Genomic DNA, 20,310 nt, shown 5'->3' with positions numbered 1-20,310 from the left:
CTCTGTTTCCTTAAAACAACCTATTAAACCCTTCAACCCGAAGTCTGTTTTCAGCTTCCTGACCAAGCCAATTTTTTCTATTCCGACAAGTGTCAACTTATGAGGTAATAACTTTGGAATACTTCAGCGGATCCTAGTGTTTTCACATAACATATTGTACTTCATAATAGCGGTAAAATTTGTTTGATACAACTTGCGTTTATTTGTGAAAATATCGGAAATTTGGCAAAAACTTTGAAAATTTAGCAATTTTGAAGCTTTTCATTTTCATGCTCTTAAACCAGAGAGTCATATCGCACAAAATAGTTAATAAATAACATTTACAACATGTCCACTTTACATCAGAACAATTTTTGAAACATAATTTTTTTTTTTTGTTTGAAAGTTAGAAGGGTAAAAAGTTAACCAGCAATATCTCATTTTTTCAACAAAGTTTACAAAACCATTTTTTTAAACATCACAATCTAAGTGATTTCGAGAGGTTTATATTACAGAAAATACCAAAATGTGGCACCATTCTAAAAACTGCAACTTGCAAGGTGCTCAAAACCACATTCATGAAGTTTATTAACCCTTCAGGTGCTTCACAGGAACTGAAGCAATGTGGAAGGAAAAAATGAACATTTAACTTTTTTCACAAAAATTTTACATAAGACCCAATTTTTTTATTTTCACAAGGGTAACAGGAGAAAATGTACCCCAACAATTGTTGTGCAATTTCTCCTGAGCACACCGATACCTCATATGTGGTGAAAATCTACTGTTTGGGCGCACGACAGGACTTGGAAGTTAGGGAAAACACCATTTGACTTTTTAAATGCAAAATTGGTCCGAATTGATAGTGGACACCATGTCGTATTTGGAAAGCCACTAATGTGCCTAAACAGTGAAAACTCCCACCAAATGACCCCATTTTGGAAAATAGACCGTTCAAGGAACTTATCTAGATATGTGGTGAGCACCTTCAACTCCCAGGTGCTTCACAGAAATTTATAACGTTGAGCCGTGAAAATTAAAAAAAATCGAATTTTTTTTCCACCAAAATGCCCTTTTAGCCCCATTTTTTCATTTTCACAAGGGTATCAGGAGGAAATGGACAGCAAAAATTGTTATGCAATTTCTCCTGAGAAATGAGTGTGGTTCTCAGCCTTGGATGGTCACATCTTGGCACAGTCCAGGTTGAAAGCTATTTCTTCCCCAGACATGGATTACAGTGTGGGACAGAATGACAAACAGGTATGGTATAGTGTTGTTTTTTTATTTTAGTTTTATTACAGGAGAATGAGGGCTTCGGTGGAATTAGGCATTGGGTGAGTATAACTGTGTTTGCTATTTTTAAATAAAAAAGGAAAAGTGTGTTTTGTTCTATTTCTAATTAAAGACTTTATTCTTGCTGTGTCTTTATTTGCCATACAACTAAAGGATTAGTAATGGATAGGAGTCTTATAGACAGCTTTCCATTGCTAAGCCATGGGCTTGATGTCACCTGACAGTACAAAGGTGACATCAACCCCACAAATATGAACCCCACTTGCCACCGCTACAGGCCAAGTCGGAAGAGCCGGGAAAGTACCAGAATTGGCGCATCTAATAGATGTGCCTTTTTTGGGTAGCTGCGGGCTGCTATTTTTAGGCTGGAGGCCTGGATCAATGGACCCTTACCAGCCTGAGAATACCAGCACCAGCTGTCAGCTTTAACAAGGTTGGCTGTCAAAAATGGATGGGAACCCAAGCCGTTTTTTTTAAATTATTTATTTCAATAACTTAAAAAAACCAGCATGGGGAACCCTTTATTCTCGATAACCAACCTTGCTGAAGCTGAGAGCTGAGGGTTGCAGCCCCCAGCTGTGAGTTTTGCCTGGCTGGTTATAGAAAATATGGGGGAACCCACCCTGGGTTTTTCATTCATTTATTTAGTTATATCTCAAGTGGTGGGTGAGGAATACCCCGATCATCCGCTCCTGCTGTCACTGTTATTAGCCTCACTCAAAACAAGGTTTTATGTGATGCAGTTTGCAAGTAAAAAAGTTTAAAGTTTATTGAACATTCACCACAGGAAAATATCACAATCATCATTGTGATGATATTTTCCTGTGGTGAATGTTCAATAAACTTTAAACTTTTTTACTTGCAAACTGAATCACATAAAACATTTTTTTGAGGGCAGCAGCTTCTCTCACCTGTATGACTTCTGGACTTAGTCCAGGTTCAGCCTGCACCTCATGATTACAACAGAGAATGCTTCATTCATTTTTCTCAACTGTTATTAGCGGCAGCAGCTGTAGGTTGATGGGAGTGAATGATAAGAGCCGTCTTCAGCACCCGCCACCGGGGAACAGCGCTTACTGTAGTGCTTTTCCCCAGCACCAACGTGTGTCATACGGATGACATCCATGTGTGTTCTCCGCATGCACATGTGGGGGAAGTTTTGCGGCCCATGCTGACAGTAAAAACGGACTTGTCTACGTGGGGGGTACATGGTCACACAGTCCGTGGAAACACACTGCCATGTGCACAGACCCAGTCATTTGAAAGGGTCTACGTGTGTCAGTGTCTCCAGTACGTGAAAACTGTCACCACACGTACCAGAGACACAGATGTGTGAAAGAGGCCTTAGACACATTTTGTGCCTGAGTATTGAAACTATAATGAGTTCATATGCCATTTGTTTGGAGATTGCCATCAACCAGTGTCTTCTGTTGCCATCATCTCCTCAAACTCCTATGATTTTTTTCTATTTGCATTTGCTGCTTCTGTGACCTGCTGGATAACTAACCCACATCGTTTGTTATAAGCATCACAAACTGTTATTAGAGTATTATATTGCAAAGATGTGGATTCTATAACTTGCATCTGCCACTTCTGTGACCTTTTGGTTAATACATCATTTGCCGTAAGCATTGCAAACTGTTAATAGTCTATTCATAATAAGCAACAATTTTCTGTTGATTCTGTCATCTACATCTGTCTGCTGCATCAGACAGGCAATTTTCCTTTTCAGATGTCCACTCATTTCTGTGTTCTTCATGTTCCCCCTTGCTTGTTTGTCTGCCGTCCAGGATAGTGTGCTGTGTGGGTCCTTACTATTCCACATGTCTTCCGCTGCTGTGCTTATGCCATGAGTCTATTTGTCCAGGCTGACCTGTGGCTTTGTGAATCCATCTCATCGAGTGCTTAGAAAAGTGCTAGCAGCAATATAAATCTGTGTATTTAAAGCAACAACCAGGGCACTGCAATTTTATCCAACTGTATTCTGACCCACTTCTCTGTAAATATATTAAGGAAATGTAAATAAAATGCAAGTTTTAATGAATAACCCTCTTTTTAATTTTTGCATAAATCAATAGTACACATGAAATTAAGAAAAATTGTAAGATATTTTAATAGAAAAAAATCCAATCAGGAAGATCCAATTTGGAGATCAAATTCACCCATTGAAATCTATGAATCCATTAGAAAAAGGTGTGGGGGTTTCAGCTCTCTGGTAGTCGCTTGGACATGCACAGGCACAGGGTTTTAATATCAAGAACAAAATAAAGTTTATTGTCCTTCATTAACTTTTCAATTCAACAGCTTTCTTCAGCACAAATGAGTAACAATACAGTCCCTCCTTTGGGTAAGGCATAATAATAAATCAAATGGTCTCACCAATTTGGTGTCAGGGAAGCTGACGGTGGGGCACGTGACAGACATCGGAATGTGAGTATGTAGTGTGTTGTTTTTTTAACTTTTACAATGGTAACCAGGGTAAATATCGGGTTACTAAGCGCGGCCCTGCACTTAGTAACCCGATGTTTACCCTGCTTACCCGGGGACTTCGGCATGGTTGAAGACAGTTTCAACGATGCCGAAGTCGTTCCCCTGATCGTTGGTCACTGGAGAGAGCTGTCTGTGTGACAGCTCCCCAGCGACCACACAACAACTTACCAACGATCACAGCCAGGTCGTATCGCTGGTCGTGATCGATGGTAAGTCGTTTAGTGTGACAGTACCTTTAGAAATGCAAGAGTGACATAAGGTGCTTCAGTTGATCAGGAGGAGCATCTCAGTATGTATGACATACAGGTCCTTCTCAAAAAATTAGCATATAGTGTTAAATTTCATTATTTACCATAATGTAATGATTACAATTAAACTTTCATATATTATAGATTCATTATCCACCAACTGAAATTTGTCAGGTCTTTTATTGTTTTAATACTGATGATTTTGGCATACAACTCCTGATAACCCAAAAAACCTGTCTCAATAAATTAGCATATCAAGAAAAGGTTCTCTAAACGACCTATTACCCTAATCTTCTGAATCAACTAATTAACTCTAAACACATGCAAAAGATACCTGAGGCTTTTATAAACTCCCTGCCTGGTTCATTACTCAAAACCCCCATCATGGGTAAGACTAGCGACCTGACAGATGTCAAGAAGGCCATCATTGACACCCTCAAGCAAGAGGGTAAGACCCAGAAAGAAATTTCTCAACAAATAGGCTGTTCCCAGAGTGCTGTATCAAGGCACCTCAATGGTAAGTCTGTTGGAAGGAAACAATGTGGCAGAAAACGCTGTACAACGAGAAGAGGAGACCGGACCCTGAGGAAGATTGTGGAGAAGGACCGATTCCAGACCTTGGGGAACCTGAGGAAGCAGTGGACTGAGTCTGGTGTGGAAACATCCAGAGCCACCGTGCACAGGCGTGTGCAGGAAATGGGCTACAGGTGCCGCATTCCCCAGGTAAAGCCACTTTTGAGCTACAGAGAAGCAGCATTGGACTGTTGCTAAGTGGTCCCAAGTACTTTTTTCTGATGAAAGCAAATTTTGCATGTCATTCGGAAATCAAGGTGCCAGAGTCTGGAGGAAGACTGGGGAGAAGGAAATGCCAAAATGCCTGAAGTCCAGTGTCAAGTACCCACAGTCTGTGATGGTGTGGGGTGCCATGTCAGCTGCTGGTGTTGGTCCACTGTGTTTCATCAAGGGCAGGGTCAATGCAGCTAGCTATCAGGAGATTTTGGAGCACTTCATGCTTCCATCGGCTGAAATGCTTTATGGAGATGAAGATTTCATTTTTCAGCACGACCTGGCACCTGCTCACAGTGCCAAAACCACTGGTAAATGGTTTACTGACCATGGTATTACTGTGCTCAATTGGCCTGCCAACTCTCCTGACCTGAACCCCATAGAGAATCTGTGGGATATTGTGAAGAGAAAGTTGAGAGACGCAAGACCCAACACTCTGGATGAGCTTAAGGCCGCTATTGAAGCATCCTGGGTCTCCATAACATCTCAGCAGTCACAGGCTGATTGCCTCCATGCCACGCCGCATTGAAGCAGTCATTTCTGCCAAAGGATTCCCGACCAAGTATTGAGTGCATAACTGAACATTATTATTTGTTGGTTTTTTTTGTTTGTTATTAAAAAACACTTTTATTTGATTGGATGGGTGAAATATGCTAATTTATTGAGACAGGTTTTTTGGGTTATCAGGAGTTGTATGCCAAAATCATCAGTATTAAAACAATAAAAGACCTGACAAATTTCAGTTGGTGGATAATGAATCTATAATATATGAAAGTTTAATTGTAATCATTACATTATGGTAAATAATGAAATTTAACACTATATGTTAATTTTTTGAGAAGGACCTGTATATACTCATTGCCTAGATACTGTGCGAATACTGATAACATACTTTGTTCTGACCTCAACTTGATGTTGTCAGAATTTCTATTTCCTAATTTTCTATCTAATGTGAAAAAAAGAAAACAAAACAATGTCATCCAGCTTGTACTTACACAGCATTTCTAATTTGGTCGGCTTCTTTTTGGCAGATTATAGTTTTGTCATCTTGCAGAACTGAACCATACAGCCTTAATTTTACTTTCTAAAAGCAAAGCATATTAGAGAGAATAAATAACCTGAAAATCATCTATTATTTAGACCCTGTTGTTACTATGAACATCTCTAGGGCTGCGTATTTAATATGTGTATTAAAAAAAACCCGAAAATATTCCTAAATTTATGATGCTCACAAACAGAGTCCACAATGGACCAGCACTTCTTGTTTTCTGGAGCTCGTTTGACAGATATGCAGTGTAGCCTGGGACAAAATGAGCAGAGTTGTCTCATTATCACTAGCGGGTGGTAAAGTTAATAATATTTCTACTGTATTGCTGGAGGTCTAAAGAAGATGGATAGCACCACAATATGCACAGAAAGATCGGTGTGCCTCTCTGCTGTTACTTACCGTACTTTCTTTAGGCTGTACTAATCTATGCTATTTCAGTTAACTCCTATTCATTGCATCTAGTATAAAGCACAATCATCCTACTGTACTGTGTATACAGACAATGCAATAAAGCATGTATATTTACCATGGCTGCCACCGGGAAAGTGTATAAAAATTAAAAGTGATAATATTTAAAAAGAAAAAAGCAATACACAGTGTATCTTTTAGATTTTTTAATGAAACTATTAAATCTGCGAGGATCAGTGAGAACCCTTAGATTTGACAGAGGCTTCGAAGAGTATGTGCACCCAACATCCCCTCTGATAGCCATCATTATCATCACACCTGGGGGTCTAACAATCGCCCACATAACTGCATTCTTAGTATGGATAAGGAAATATGGCACTCCTAAGGCTTCCGGGTGCTCGAATATGATTAAACTCCGTAGTAATACAATAGTAAGGAAATCCGGGCACGCCCAAAGTTGAGATTTAGAAAAATGTATTTATTTACATGGTCTATTGTAGTACAGAGCTACATGACGTTTCGGACAATACAACCTTTTTCAAACATGCACCAAGAGCTTATGACCACCAGATCCTATGAAGCGCTTTTACCCGAGCTATGACAGTCGCATTCCACATAGTGCAACATATCTCCATTTACTCTGGAGGTCATATAAGCTCTTGGTGCATATTTGAAAAAGGTCATGTAGACCGAAATGTCACGTAATTCTGCACCACAGTGCACCGTACAATTAAATTTATTTTTCTAAATTTCAATTTTGGGAGTGCCAGATTTCCTTTTTATTGCATAACTACAATCCTACCGCTAGACCCTTTCACAGGCTGAGTCTAATACAATGCCGGTAAACATTATGCGAACAGGCACACTTCAATGAAATACAGACGAATTGCAGTTCAAGCACTCGTTGTGTGACCACAATTTGTACACTTGTGGCCACGGGTCAACTAACTTTACATCCTAAAAGAGTGTTGGGATTTATCTTTGCTTTGGGAAGCTAGACACATATAAATTGTATGCTTTCAGTCACATGACGACTATCACGAATTGCAATTCTTCAAACTGTTGTAATGTTGGGTTTTGGCACTGCTGCATACAAAACATGAAATATATTTGGGCATATAAGTGTACCTGCAGCTGTTCTGCTATATATGGAACTTGCAGAATTTCTCCAGCTCCTGGGCGATGAGAGGGGTCTTTACTCAGCAACCTGAAATATGAAATGTGCAAATGCAGCTATAGAAAGCACATATCAAAAAGAAAGAGATCAGTACTACAGTAGCTAAAATATCTAAGATTCACCATACCTATTCATCAGTAAATTAAGGTCACTAGAGTAACGGTCAGGTAAAGTCGGTGTTGGGCCTTCTACAATTTTCAGGACAACCGCTAAGAAACTGTAGCCGGTGAAAGCGTGTTCCAAGCAGCACATTTCATGAAGAATGCATCCCACAGACCTATAAAACACAGAAAGTGAGCTATAACTTTCAACAGATGTTACATATGCGTAAGAACATCTTTTACGAGTTACAAATTATTATAAAATCATTGTACAAATTTGTGCAAAGAGGGCACCACCCAGTGAATGGGATCATCCCGTAACATGTAAAAAGCAATCAAAGCGGGAGAGAAAAGACACATGTTATGTACACAGGGATCACCATGAACTAATAAAAATATTTCATTGGAACACACAACAAAGAAGATTAAAAACATTTAAAAAGTCAAACAATTACCAAAATAACAATTGTCCAAAATAAGGCTAAGCCCTGCCTAGCAAGCAACCATGTAAAGAAACAGTAAAGATGAATGCCATTTAATCCGCCATCAGTTGCAGGAACAAAAGAGATTAGATATTTCCATGCCTGGATGGCACTGAAGATGTCACATAGTCCTAATGCACAGGGTACACAGATATAGTCCTGATATAAACAGTACACAACGAAGTATGTCCCAAAGGTACACAGTGAGTATGGACCCAAATCCTGGACTAATGCATTGTTAGCAAAGAACCAAGATTTTTTGCTGCATTAGCGTGACACGGGTTTGATTGTTTTTAATAAAAACAATTTTTTCTTAATCCATGGTGATCTCTGTGTACATAGCATGTGCCTTTTCTCTCCTGATTTAAATTATTCTACAATGTGAGTAAATAAATAATATCTGCTTTATCGGGGTTATTAGGAAGTTTTAATCAATATGATGGTAGTTGTGGAAGAAATAAAAATGTATAATCATTCGAGTAACATGACAAAGGCCAAATTGTGATGGCTAGATGACTGGTTGAGAACATCTCAAAAATAATAAGTCTTCTGGGGTATTCCTAGTTTTCAGTGAGTAGTACAAGAAAACAGTCGAAGGAAGGACAACCGGTAAACAAGCAATATGATCATGGCTAACCAAGGTTCAATGATTCATAGGATGGACCATCTGGTGCAATCCCATTGAAGAGCTGTTGTAGCACAAAAACCTTAAAAAGTTCATGCTGGTGTTGGAACACACAATGCATCACAGCTTGCTGTGTAGCCACAGACTAGACAGACAGCTCTAGCAGAGGGACTTACATAGTATAAAAGCTATGGTTTTATTGTGAAATCCAAGTGGTATAGCGCAGTATATAATTCCTCTTAGCCTATTTGTAGCTCTGAATATTCACAATAATTCTGGATAATAAAACATTCGGACTAATGTGGGCTATAGTAGCAGTCCAGGACCAGAAAAGTTCCCTTTAAGTTATCAGATTTAATTTGGGACATTAGCTTGTAATCAATTAAATGCATAGTTTTAGAGAGGCACAAGATTTTATAGTATAGGCAATAAGAAGTGTAAAGGGGTTGTCCTGTGGCACAAAAATACTGTTAATTGAATATGAAATTTAAACAAAAGATGAAGTTACTAATATATTTTGCGTATCAGATGTGCTTGGATTGTGCCATTTCTGACTCTCATTTCTCCATTTGCCCTGGCCCAAGCTGTGTCTGCCAGGAACTTAAATGGGACTGTCTGCTTGGAGAAGGAGGAAAATACTGAGCCTTGGGCACTACTGATTGAGGAAATCTAGATGGACTGAAAAGTGAATCCAACTGATATGAAATGGGATCCAACAAAATGGTGCCAACAAAAAGGCATGAACAGGCAAGAGTCCAAGCAACGCATTTCAATGCAACAAGATGCCTGATTAAGTAGCCGTATAATAACCACAACTCAAGAAATGTTATTTAATACCGGGATAAGAAGGGTATATATCAGGCCCCTCTGACCCGAGACTGGGACGGAGATTTGTCTTCCAACAAGACAATGATCCCAAGCATAAAGCAAAATCTACAATGGAATGGTTCACAAATAAACGTATCCAGGTGTTGGAATGGCCAAGTTAAAGTCCAGATCTCAATCCAATCGAGAATCTGTGGAAAGAGCTGAAAACTGCTGTTTACAAACGATCTCCATCAAACCTCACTGAGCTTGAGCTGTTTGTCAAGGAAGAATGGGCAAGAATTTCAGTTTCTCGATGTACAAAACTTGCAACTTGCAGCTGTAATCGAAGCAAAAGGTGGCGCAACAAAGTGTTAAGTTAAAGCGGCCGAATAATATTGCACGCCCCAATTTTCAGTTTTTGAATTTCCACAAAAACTTAAAATAACCAATAAATTTCGTTCAACTTCACAATTGTGTTCCACTTGTTGTTGATTCTTCACCAAAAATTGACATTTGGTATCTTTATGTTTGAAGCATGATATGTGGGAAAAGGTTGAAAAGTTCCAGGGAGCCAAATACTTTCGCAAGGCACTGTATGTCTTCCATCCTAGTGTATACAGTTAGGTCCATATATATTTGGACAGAGACAACATTTTTCTAATTTTGGTTATAGACATTACCACAATGAATTTTAAACCAAACAATTCAGATGCAGTTGAAGTTCAGACTTTCAGCTTTCATTTGAGGGTATCCACATTAAAATTGGATGAAGGGTTTAGGAGTTTCAGCTCCTTAACATGTGTCACCCTGTTTTTAAAGGGACCAAAAGTAATTGGACAGATTCAATAATTTTAAATAAAATGTTCATTTTTAGTACTTGGTTGAAAACCCTTTGTTGGCAATGACTGCCTGAAGTCTTGAACTCATGGACATCACCAGACGCTGTGTTTCCTCCTTTTTGATGCTCTGCCAGGCCTGCACAGCGGTAGTTTTCAGTTGCTGTTTGTGGGCCTTTCTGTCTGAAGTTTAGTCTTTAACAAGTGAAATGCATGCTCAATTGGGTTGAGATCAGGTGACAGACTTGGCCATTCAAGAATATTCACTTCTTGCTTTAATAAACTCCTGGGTTGCTTTGGCTTTATGTTTTGGGTCATTGTCCATCTGTAGTATGAAACGACGACAATCAGTTTGGCTGCATTAGGCTGGATCTGAGCACACAGTATGGCTCTGAATATCTCAGAATTCATTCGGCTGCTTCTGTCCTGTGTCACATCATCAATAAATACTGGTGACCCAGTGCCACTGGCAGCCATGCATGCCCAAGCCATCACACTGCCTCCGCCGTGTTTTACATATGATGCGGTATGCTTTGGATCATGAGCTGTACCACGCCTTCGCCATACTTTTCTCTTTCCATCATTCTGGTAGAGGTTGATTTTGGTTTCATCTGTCCAAAGAATGTTCTTCCAGAGCTGTGCTGGCTTTTTTAGATGTTTTTCAGCAAAGTCCAGTCTAGCCTTTTTATTCTTGATGCTTATGAGTGGCTTGCACCGTGCAGTGAACCCTCTGTATTTACTTTCATGCAGTCTTCTCTTTATGGTAGATTTGGATATTGATATGCCTACCTCCTGGAGAGTGTTGTTCACTTGGTTGGCTGTTGTGAAGGGGTTTCTCTTCACCATGGAGATTATTCTGCGATCATCCACCACTGTTGTCTTCCGTGGGCGCCCAGGTCTTTTTGCATTGATTAGTTCACCAATGCTTTCTTTCTTTCTCAGGATTTACCAAACTGTAGATTTTGCCACTCCTAATATTGTAGCAATTTCTCGGATGGGTTTTTTCTGTTTTCGCAGCTTAAGGATGTCTTGTTTCACCTGCATGGAGAGCTCCTTTGACCGTATGTTTACTTCACAGCAAAACCTTCCAAATGCAAGCACCACACCTCAAATCAACTCCAGGCCTTTTATCTGCTTAATTGAGAATGACATAACGAAGGGAATGCCCACACCTGTCCATGAAATAGCCTTGGAGTCAATTGTCCAATTACTTTTGGTCCCTTTAAAAACAGGGTGGCACATGTTAAGGAACTGAAACTCCTAAACCCTTCATCCAATTTTAATGAGGATACTCTCAAATGAAAGCTGAAAGTCTGAACTTCAACTGCATCTTAATTGTTTTGTTTAAAATTAATTGTGGCAATGTCTATAACCAAAGTTAGAAAAATGTTGTTTCTGTCCAAATATATATGGACCTAACTGTATGTCCCTCATTATGGTATATATATATACATATATATATTTATATGTGGTGCGACAGTGTTCTGCCGATGGTACCGCGCGAGAGGCTGGTACCACCAGCAGTTCCCATATTGAGACACCCATCACTTGGGTGTCCCAATATGGAGGTCGGTGAACTTCCGCCGCTTGTAATTCTAGGATCCGAACACATCTGGATGGAACAGGATGTGAAGACATTTCAAGTTAAGTATATATTGAGATTATGTAGCCAATGCGACTCTGAAATATATTGCATGGACTCTTCACCTATTATTTGTTACCTTTTGGGTTTTTTTTTACTTAAAGGGAACCTGTCACCACCTTTTTTCAGATTGAGATAAAAATACTGTTAAATAGGGCCTGCGCTGTGCGTTACAATAGTGTATGTAGTGTACCCTGATTCCCCACCTATGCTGCGAAATACATTACCAAAGTCGCCGTTTTCGCCTGTCAATCAGGCTGGTCAGGTCAGGTGGGCGTGGTGACATCGCTCTTTTCTTCCCCAGCTTTCTGTTGGTGGCGTAGTGGTGTGCGCATGTCCAAGTGACGAATCCACTGCGCGCACGTGAAGAAACAGCGCGCGATCTGTGCTATTACCCCTGTCATCGGTGGGGGCGGCCATCTTCCTGGGGCCGCGCGTGCGCAGATGGAGTGCTCTGCTGCACGGGGCTTCAGGAAAATGGCCACGGGATGCCACGGGTGCGCAGATGGAGATCGCGGCAGCCATTTTCCTGAAGCCGAGATGCAAACAAAAGAAAAGAGCGATGTCACCATGCCCACCTGACCTGACCAGCCTGATTGACAGGCGAAAACGGCGACTTTGGTAATGTAATTCGCAGCATAGGTGGGGAATCAGGGTACACTACATACACTATTGTAACGCACAGCGCAGGCCCTATTTAACAGTATTTTTATCTCAATCTGAAAAAACGGGGTGACAGGTTCCCTTTAAGAGTAGCTATAACAATAAAACACTCACTTATTCAACATTCTGTTGGATCCATTGTTCATTCCATCCGGACTTCCTCAACAAGTAGCACCCAAGGCTCTGCATTTTCATGCAGACTTTATCCTAATATTTTGAGTGGATGCCCACATCTTACAAGCACTCCCAAGCGACTGCTGCAGCGGATTTCACATGCACTCAGATCTACATCATACACTGACAACAAGTGTTGTGCGTGTTCCCTGCTCCTCCTAAGGAGAGCAGTTCTCTGGTAGGTTTACACTAGCCTGGGGTTACAAAACCATCTTAACGTTATTGTCCCATGTTTTCTCCCTTTTTCTTTTCACACCATTTCACAGTGTTTAGAGAAGGGGCCTGGCTGAGTCACTGTACTGAGCTATAAAGCCAGCCCCATCAAGCTAATCAATGACACAGCCTGCGTTAGGACGAAAGTAAGAGTAGAGGTACTGAACCTAGAAGAGTTGGACTGAAATAGCACATTCGTAACAGAATTGACTGATAAAGTATATACATTAAATTTGTATTACTTTGAACAACAATAAACACTGAATAATAGTTTTGCAACTTGAAGAACAATTTTGGCCAATATAGATGTTTGCTTCTGGCTCCATCCCTTGAGCCTGTGCTTTGTGGTCGGCTTCTCTGTCCATCGATCCACAGAAGATACACCTTTCGTCTGGGTATTTGATTCCGTCTTTTTAGAGTAACAGGTGTTTTCATTTACTCATTTGTCTGCACTATCAACTTTCAGGTGCAGCTTTATATACTTTCCCCCTGCTGGTATTTCATGCTGGTGACAGATTAAATTGGATATCCAGCCATACTGCTGTAATTTAAGCCAGTCAGTGAAAGACCAGCTATGGTTTATCTCTCTGCTGTTTATGTTCTTTACCCTGCACTTATCTTCTGTTTCTTTTTAGGAAGTAGGAGGCAAATTCTCTAACAGTATGCACTTAATCCTTTATTTTGTATTTTGTGGTTTATTTTACTTACACTTGGATCTCTTGAGGCAAATTCTCTAACAGTATGCACTTAATCCTTTATTTTGTATTTTGTGGTTTATTTTACTTACACTGGGATCTCTTTCTATTTAAGCACACATTCTCTTCTACAAGTAATTTGGTCGATGGCCTCTCAGGCAGCATAGGTCTGAGTTGCCATTGTCTAGTCTGTGGTTAGGGTTATCTCATCTCACACAGGATCCACTAGGACCTGCGGGGTCTGGTTCTCTAGACTGTACAGGAATCGGAAGGGTCAGTTGCAGTTTTTAGCATATTACCTATTTTCTCAAATGAATTGCTTCACTATCATAACATTAGCACTAGCCTACTCTATTTTTTGTGTGCTGAGAAGCCATCATGGATGCTGTGGATGACCTGACTGCGCAATTGCAGTCCTCGTCTTTCGAGATGGCAGACATTAAGCGGCAACAACAGTATGCATTCTCCACTGCAAAGCAGGTTCTACTCCACCCAAAACAGTCTTCTGGGACTAAGGTAAATTAACCGATTGTTTAGAATTGGGATCAAAATAATTTTTCCATCTTTCTTTCTTCATGTAAGTTCTATTTTCGTCTCCTTCCTGCCTCATTCAGAAGAGAGAATCAACACGTGGGTATTTTTCTGTCGTTGCCCCATGGAAATCCTCCAGCTTGAGCATTTGCTCTAACTGATGAATCTCCAGTGTTTTCCTCAGTTCATGCTTTTTTCTCTGCTCTGGGGCTCATTTATGATGATCTTGATAAAGTCTTACACATGGACTCGCCATCTCCATATGCTAATTATAAATTTGCTATTATTGCCTATATATATAAAACGAACCTTGACTAGTTTATTCACCATCTCACTTGAGAAAGCCACGCTTCTGGTGGCTATATGCGTGGGGTTCCTTCCCAATGTACCATGCCGCATACAGAACTTACAACATGCAATAATATTTAATTATGGAGTTGTCAGCCTTCTAACTCTTATCTTCTATATTATGCTTAAATATTGCACTTGTGCTTAAGGTTTGTTTCTTGTAATCTATTTTTGACTCTTGCTTTAAATTGATTCTTGTATAGAATCAACGTAGCTCAGCAACCTAACCAACGGTCATTTGCATAAATATTAAGTTTGATTGCCACAATTTGCATCTGATCAATTTGGGTTAAAGATCCCATTTATTTATATTTACGCTCTTTATATTTATAAAGGTGTATTGTCTTATTTTTTGTTGCTACCTCACATTTCAGGTACAGCTTTATATATTTTCACCCTGATGGTATTTCCTGTTGGTGATAGTCTCATTTGGATACTGCTGCAGTTTAAGACAGTCAGTAAAAGACCAGCTAGGGTTTATCTCTCTGCTGTTTGTGTTCTTTATTCTGCACTGATCTTCTGTTTCTTTTTAGGAAGTAGGTGACAATTTCTCTAACAGTATGTACTTAATCCTTTATTTTGCATTTCACGGTTTGCTTTACTCACACTGGGATCTCTTTCTATTTAGGCACACTTTCCCTGCTTGATGTAATTTGCATTCTACTCTGCCCTCCGGTTCTTTAAGAGGATCATGAAGTGCTCTATGGCATTTCAGGCAGCATATGTCTAAGTTTCTATTGTCTAGCCTTTGGTTAGAGCTATCTCAGCTCACGCTGGAACCAGTAGGATCTGTGGGGTCAGGATCTCTAGTGTATACAGGAACCAGCAGGGTCAGTTGCAGTTTTTAGTGTCTTACCTATTTTCCTGAGTGAGTTGCTTCTCTATCATAACAATAGATTGTGGAGTTTAAATTCAGAAGGTCGCTATCTTAAAAATACCTTCATGTATGTGGGGGTGAACACAGATACTAGTTAATAGTGGTGTCCTAAAAGGTACTGAGCCTGCAAAAGAGTCAATCAATATCAAATGACTACTACCACTGGGCAGTAATCAAGTCATAGACCCCTGTTGTGTCCATGCTAGCTCTCCTGCTGGTACAATATTCTTTGAGGATTCCTTTGAGTTATTTAATGTTACACACATAGCTTGCTTCATAATAAACCAAAGCTTTTGTACCTGTGTTTAGTAGGATATGCAGAAAAAACTGACTGTCAATTTGTCCTTTGAGCTTATAATGAGCAAGCCTAGTGCCATTTACAACATTACTGTGCAGGATAGTGACCTAAATATCTCTGTAATAATCAAGCATTGGAAGTAATGTAAAATCCTTCCAGACAGCAAAAAGCTATGTAGGCTAACGGTTAATATGAAATGCTTTGGGTCAATGGTGCAACTATAGTGGTTGCAGTCACACCCAGAAGGACTAGAAGGTCACGGTGGTCCATATGACTAGACCATACAATAAAAGACCTATGATAGATTGGGCACTGTTGATTATGCATTGGGGACCACAAGCTTCAAGATACATCAATGCTTTGAGTCCTTCTTTTTTATACCATTTTGCATGTGTTAGGAAGTGCTTTTTATAACATAAAGTTGTAGCAATGGTGTAATTAAATTAACTATAGTCCACAATAAAGAAAAAGATAACTGATATACTAGAGCGTAAACAAGAACTGCAGAACATCAACCCTTAAAAGGGTTGTCCACTACTAGGACAACCCCTTCTTAACCCCTTAATGACCGCCGATATGCCTTTTAATGGCGGTAGTTAAGGGTACTTAAACCACAGCGCCGTTAACGGAAAAAGTGTATAGCGCCCCCCCAGAGTCGGATTTTCTCTGGGGTCTCGGTTGCAGGGAGTAGTCGAGACCAAAGACAACATGATTTGGGTAGTTTTTTACCAACCCCAGGGTTGCATTCGCCGGTGATTAACCGTTTACCGGCGGCCGCAAAAAAAAGCCACCGCAATTCCCCATTTAATTTCTCTGTCCTCTGATGTGATCGCAGATCAGATGACAGAGAAATGGGGTCCCTGATCGCCCCCGATACTTACCCGTGTCCCCATGGGCATCGCCATCTTCTTCCGGCAAAAAAATGGCGGGCGTATGCGCAGTGTGCCCGCCGTCCGGCACCCGGCACATCTTTGGGGTCTCGGCTGCCGGGGGTAGCTGGGACCACAAAGAACATGATTGGTTTTTACCGACCCCTGTTTTGCGATCGCTGGTAATTGACCGTTTACCGGCGACCGCAAAAAAATGCGATCTGTCATCCTATGTCCTCTGATGTGATCGCACATCAGAGGACAGAGAAATAGGGGGATCGGGGACCCTGTCATACTTACCGGTGTCCCTGGGTCCTCCTGCATCCCCTCCTGGCCGCTGGCTTCTTCCTCCGGTGGCCCACCGTCATCTACCCGGCCGGCAGAGGAAGATTCTTCCTCTTGTTTCATTTTGGTCACTGTGATAGATCCTATCACAGTGATCAAAATAAAAAAAATAGTAAACAACCCCCCTTTATCATCCCCTTAGTTAGGAGAAAATAATAAAATAAAATAATGTATGTATTTCCATTTTCCAATTAGGGTTACAGTTGGGCTAAACTGAGTTGGGCTAAAGTTAGGGCTAGGGTTAGGGTTGGGGCTAAAGTTAGGGATAGGGTTGGGGCTAAAGTTAGGGTTGGGGCTAAAGTTAGGGTTAGGATTGGGGCTAAAATTAGTGTTAGAGTTGAGATTAGGGTTAGGGTTGGGATTAGGGTTTGGATTAGGGTTTGGATTAGGGTTGGCATTAGGGTTGGTATTAGGGTTAGGGTTGGCATTAAGGTTAGGTTTGCGATTAGGGTTAGGTTTGGGATTAGGGTTAAGGTTAGGGTTGGGATTAGGGTTAGGGGTATATTGGGATTAGGGTTGGGATTAGGGTTAGGTTTGAGGTTAGGGTTAAGATTGGGATTAGGAGTGTGTTGCTTTTAGGGTTTTGATTAGGGTTATGGTTAGGGTTGGGATTAGGGTTAGGGGTGTTTTGAGGTTAGGGTTGTGATTAGGGTTATGGTTAGGGTTGTGATTAGGATTATAGATCAGGTTGTGATTAGGGTTAGGGGTGTGTTGGGATTAGGGTTGGAGTTAGAATTGTGGGGTTTCCACTGTTTAGGTACATCAGGGGGTCTCCAAACGTGACAGCCAATTTTGCGCTCAAAAATTCAAATGGTGCTCCCTCCCTTCTGAGCTCTGCCATGCACCCAAACAGTGGTTTATCCCCACATATGGGGCATCAGCGTACTCAAGACTAATTGGACAACAACTTTTGGGGTCCAGTTTCTCCTGTTACCCTTGCAAAAAAAAAAAAAATGGGGGCTAAAAAATCATTTTTGTGGGAAAAAAAAGATTTTTTAATTTCACGGCTCTGCGTCAAGCTTCTGTGAAGCACTTGGGCACTCAAAATGCTCACCACATACCTAGATAAGTTCCTTGGGGGGGTCTAGTTTCCAAAATGGGATAACTTGTGGGGGGTTTCTACTGTTTAGGTACATCAGAGGCTCTGAAAATGCAGCATGACAGCCGCAGACCATTCCATCAAAGTCTGCATTTTAAAATGTCACTACTTCCCTTCCAAGCCCCGATGTGTGCCCAAACAGTGGTACCCCCACATATAGGGTATCAGCGTACTCACGACAAATTGGACAACTTTTGGGGTCCAATTTCTCCTGTTACCCTTGGGAAAATTAATAATTGGGGGCTAAAAAAAATATTTTTTATGGAAAAAAATTTTTTTTTTATTTTAACGACTCTGCATTATAAACTTCTGTGAAGCATTTGGGGGTTCAAAGTGCTCACCACACATCTAGCTAAGTTCCTTGGGGGGTATAGCTTCCAAAATGGGGTCAATTGTGGGGAGTTTCTCTTGTTTAGGTACATCAGGGGCTCTGCAAATGCAACATAATGCCCGCAGACCATTTTATCAAAGTCTACATTTGAAAAGTCACTACTTCCCTTCTGAGCCCCGATGTGTGCCCAAACAGTGGTCCCCCACATATGGGGTATCAGCGTACTCAGGATAAATTGCACAATAAATTCTGGGGTCCAATTTTTCCTGTTACCCTTGTGAAAGTAAAAATTTTGGGGTGAAAAGATCATTTTTGTTGAAAAAATATGATTTTTTTATTTTCATGGCTCTACATTATAAACTTCTGTGAAGCAGTTGGGGATTCATAGTGCTCCCCACACATCCAGATAAGCTCTTTGGGGGGTCTAGTTTCCAAAATGGGGTCACTTGTGGGGGGTTTCTACTGTTTAGGTACATCAGGAGCCAGGGGCTGACTGGCAAATTTTAGCCTGGGGGGCAAACACAAAGCACTGGCCCAGGAGTGGTGGTCCATCTTTATGTTAAGGAGTCTAAGGTCTCACATACCATTCAGCATGAGTATTGTGCATCCGAGGTGCAACTGATAAGAAACCATTTCATACATACTAAACTTAAATGGCCTTCTTAGTAGAGTTGAGCGAATTTTTCAAAATTCGGTTCCGATTATGATCAGCGGCAAATATTGTATTTGCAATATTCTCCGACCATCATTGGAGTCAATGGGCGTTGAAATAACCGAATATGTTGGTACCAGTATGCAGGGCCGGCCCTGAGCAGGCAGAGGGCCCACTCGCCATCGGGGACACTGGCGCGCTATAGTGCCGGCCCCCGTGAGTGGACCCCCCCGCCTGCTCCGGGCCCCGGCACTTGCGATACTTACCTCTCTCGGTTCCAGCACTGCAGCGTCTTCCATCCTCTGACTGTGACGTTCAGGTCAGAGGGCGCGATGATGTCACCAGTGCGCGCCCCCTGCCTGAGCAGTCGCAGCACAGATAGCAGGAAGACGCTGATAGTGAGGAGTCCAGAGCAGAGCAGCGACACGCAAAGAGAGGTGACTATTTCATTTTTTTTTTAATATTTGGAGCAATATATGGGGACCATCAGAAGGGGCCCATATATGGAGCATTATATAGGGCTAATTCTATATGGAGTATCTTATGGGGCCAATAATATAGGGAGCATCTTATGAAGCCAATTCTATAGGGAGCATTATATGGGGCCAATTTAATATGGAGCACCTTATGGGGCCAATTCAATATGGAGCAGTATATGGGGCCAATAATATATGAAGCATCTTATGGGACTAATTATATATGGAGCATTTTATATGGCCAATTATATATGGAGCATTATATGGGGCCAATTATTTTTGGAGTATTATATGGGACCCATTTTGTATGGAGTATTATATGGGACCCTTTTGTAAGGAGTATTATATGGGCCCATTCTGTATGGAGCAATATATGGGACTCAGTATACTGTAGTATGGGGCCGATCATATACTGTATGGAGCATTATATGAGGCCCATTATATATGGAGCAATAGATGGGGCCCATCATATACTGTATGGAGAATTATATGTGGCTCACTATACTTTATGGAGTATTATATGGGGTCAATTCCGTATGGAGCAATATATGCGGCTCATTATGTATGGAGCACTCTGTGGTGCCCATTATACTGTATGAAGCATTATATGGGGCTCATTATTCTGTAAAGAGGACTATGTGGTGCCAATTATACTGTATGGAGCACTATATGGGGCCATTTTACTGTATGGGGCAATATATGGGGCCTATTATTCTGTATAGAGGACTATACTGTCCGGTTTCTGATCTAATGTAGAATGTACAATAGATATCACTCATGTAATGTAAGAAGTAAGTGAAATCTCTGGCATTGTACTATA

At 40.8% G+C, this 20,310-nt stretch overlaps 1 protein-coding gene across 1 annotated transcript in view; it reads right to left on the bottom strand.

Annotated features, from left to right (window-relative positions):
- Positions 1-20,310, bottom strand: part of NEK11 (NIMA related kinase 11) — a 406,370-nt gene that overhangs the window by 157,771 nt on the left and 228,289 nt on the right. The window contains exons 7-9 of the mRNA XM_069730081.1: positions 7,554-7,703; positions 7,378-7,456; positions 5,789-5,877 (exon numbers count right to left, since the gene is read on the bottom strand). Of these exons, the coding sequence (XP_069586182.1) occupies positions 5,789-5,877; positions 7,378-7,456; positions 7,554-7,703 (318 nt within the window). The remainder of the gene's footprint in view (positions 1-5,788; positions 5,878-7,377; positions 7,457-7,553; positions 7,704-20,310) is intronic.

The sequence above is a fragment of the Ranitomeya imitator genome, chromosome 6 (assembly GCF_032444005.1).
Source record: "Ranitomeya imitator isolate aRanImi1 chromosome 6, aRanImi1.pri, whole genome shotgun sequence".
Lineage (NCBI taxonomy): Eukaryota > Metazoa > Chordata > Amphibia > Anura > Dendrobatidae > Ranitomeya > Ranitomeya imitator.
Note: the sequence above shows the minus strand (reverse complement) of the source record. Positions and strands in the feature narration are given on the sequence as shown.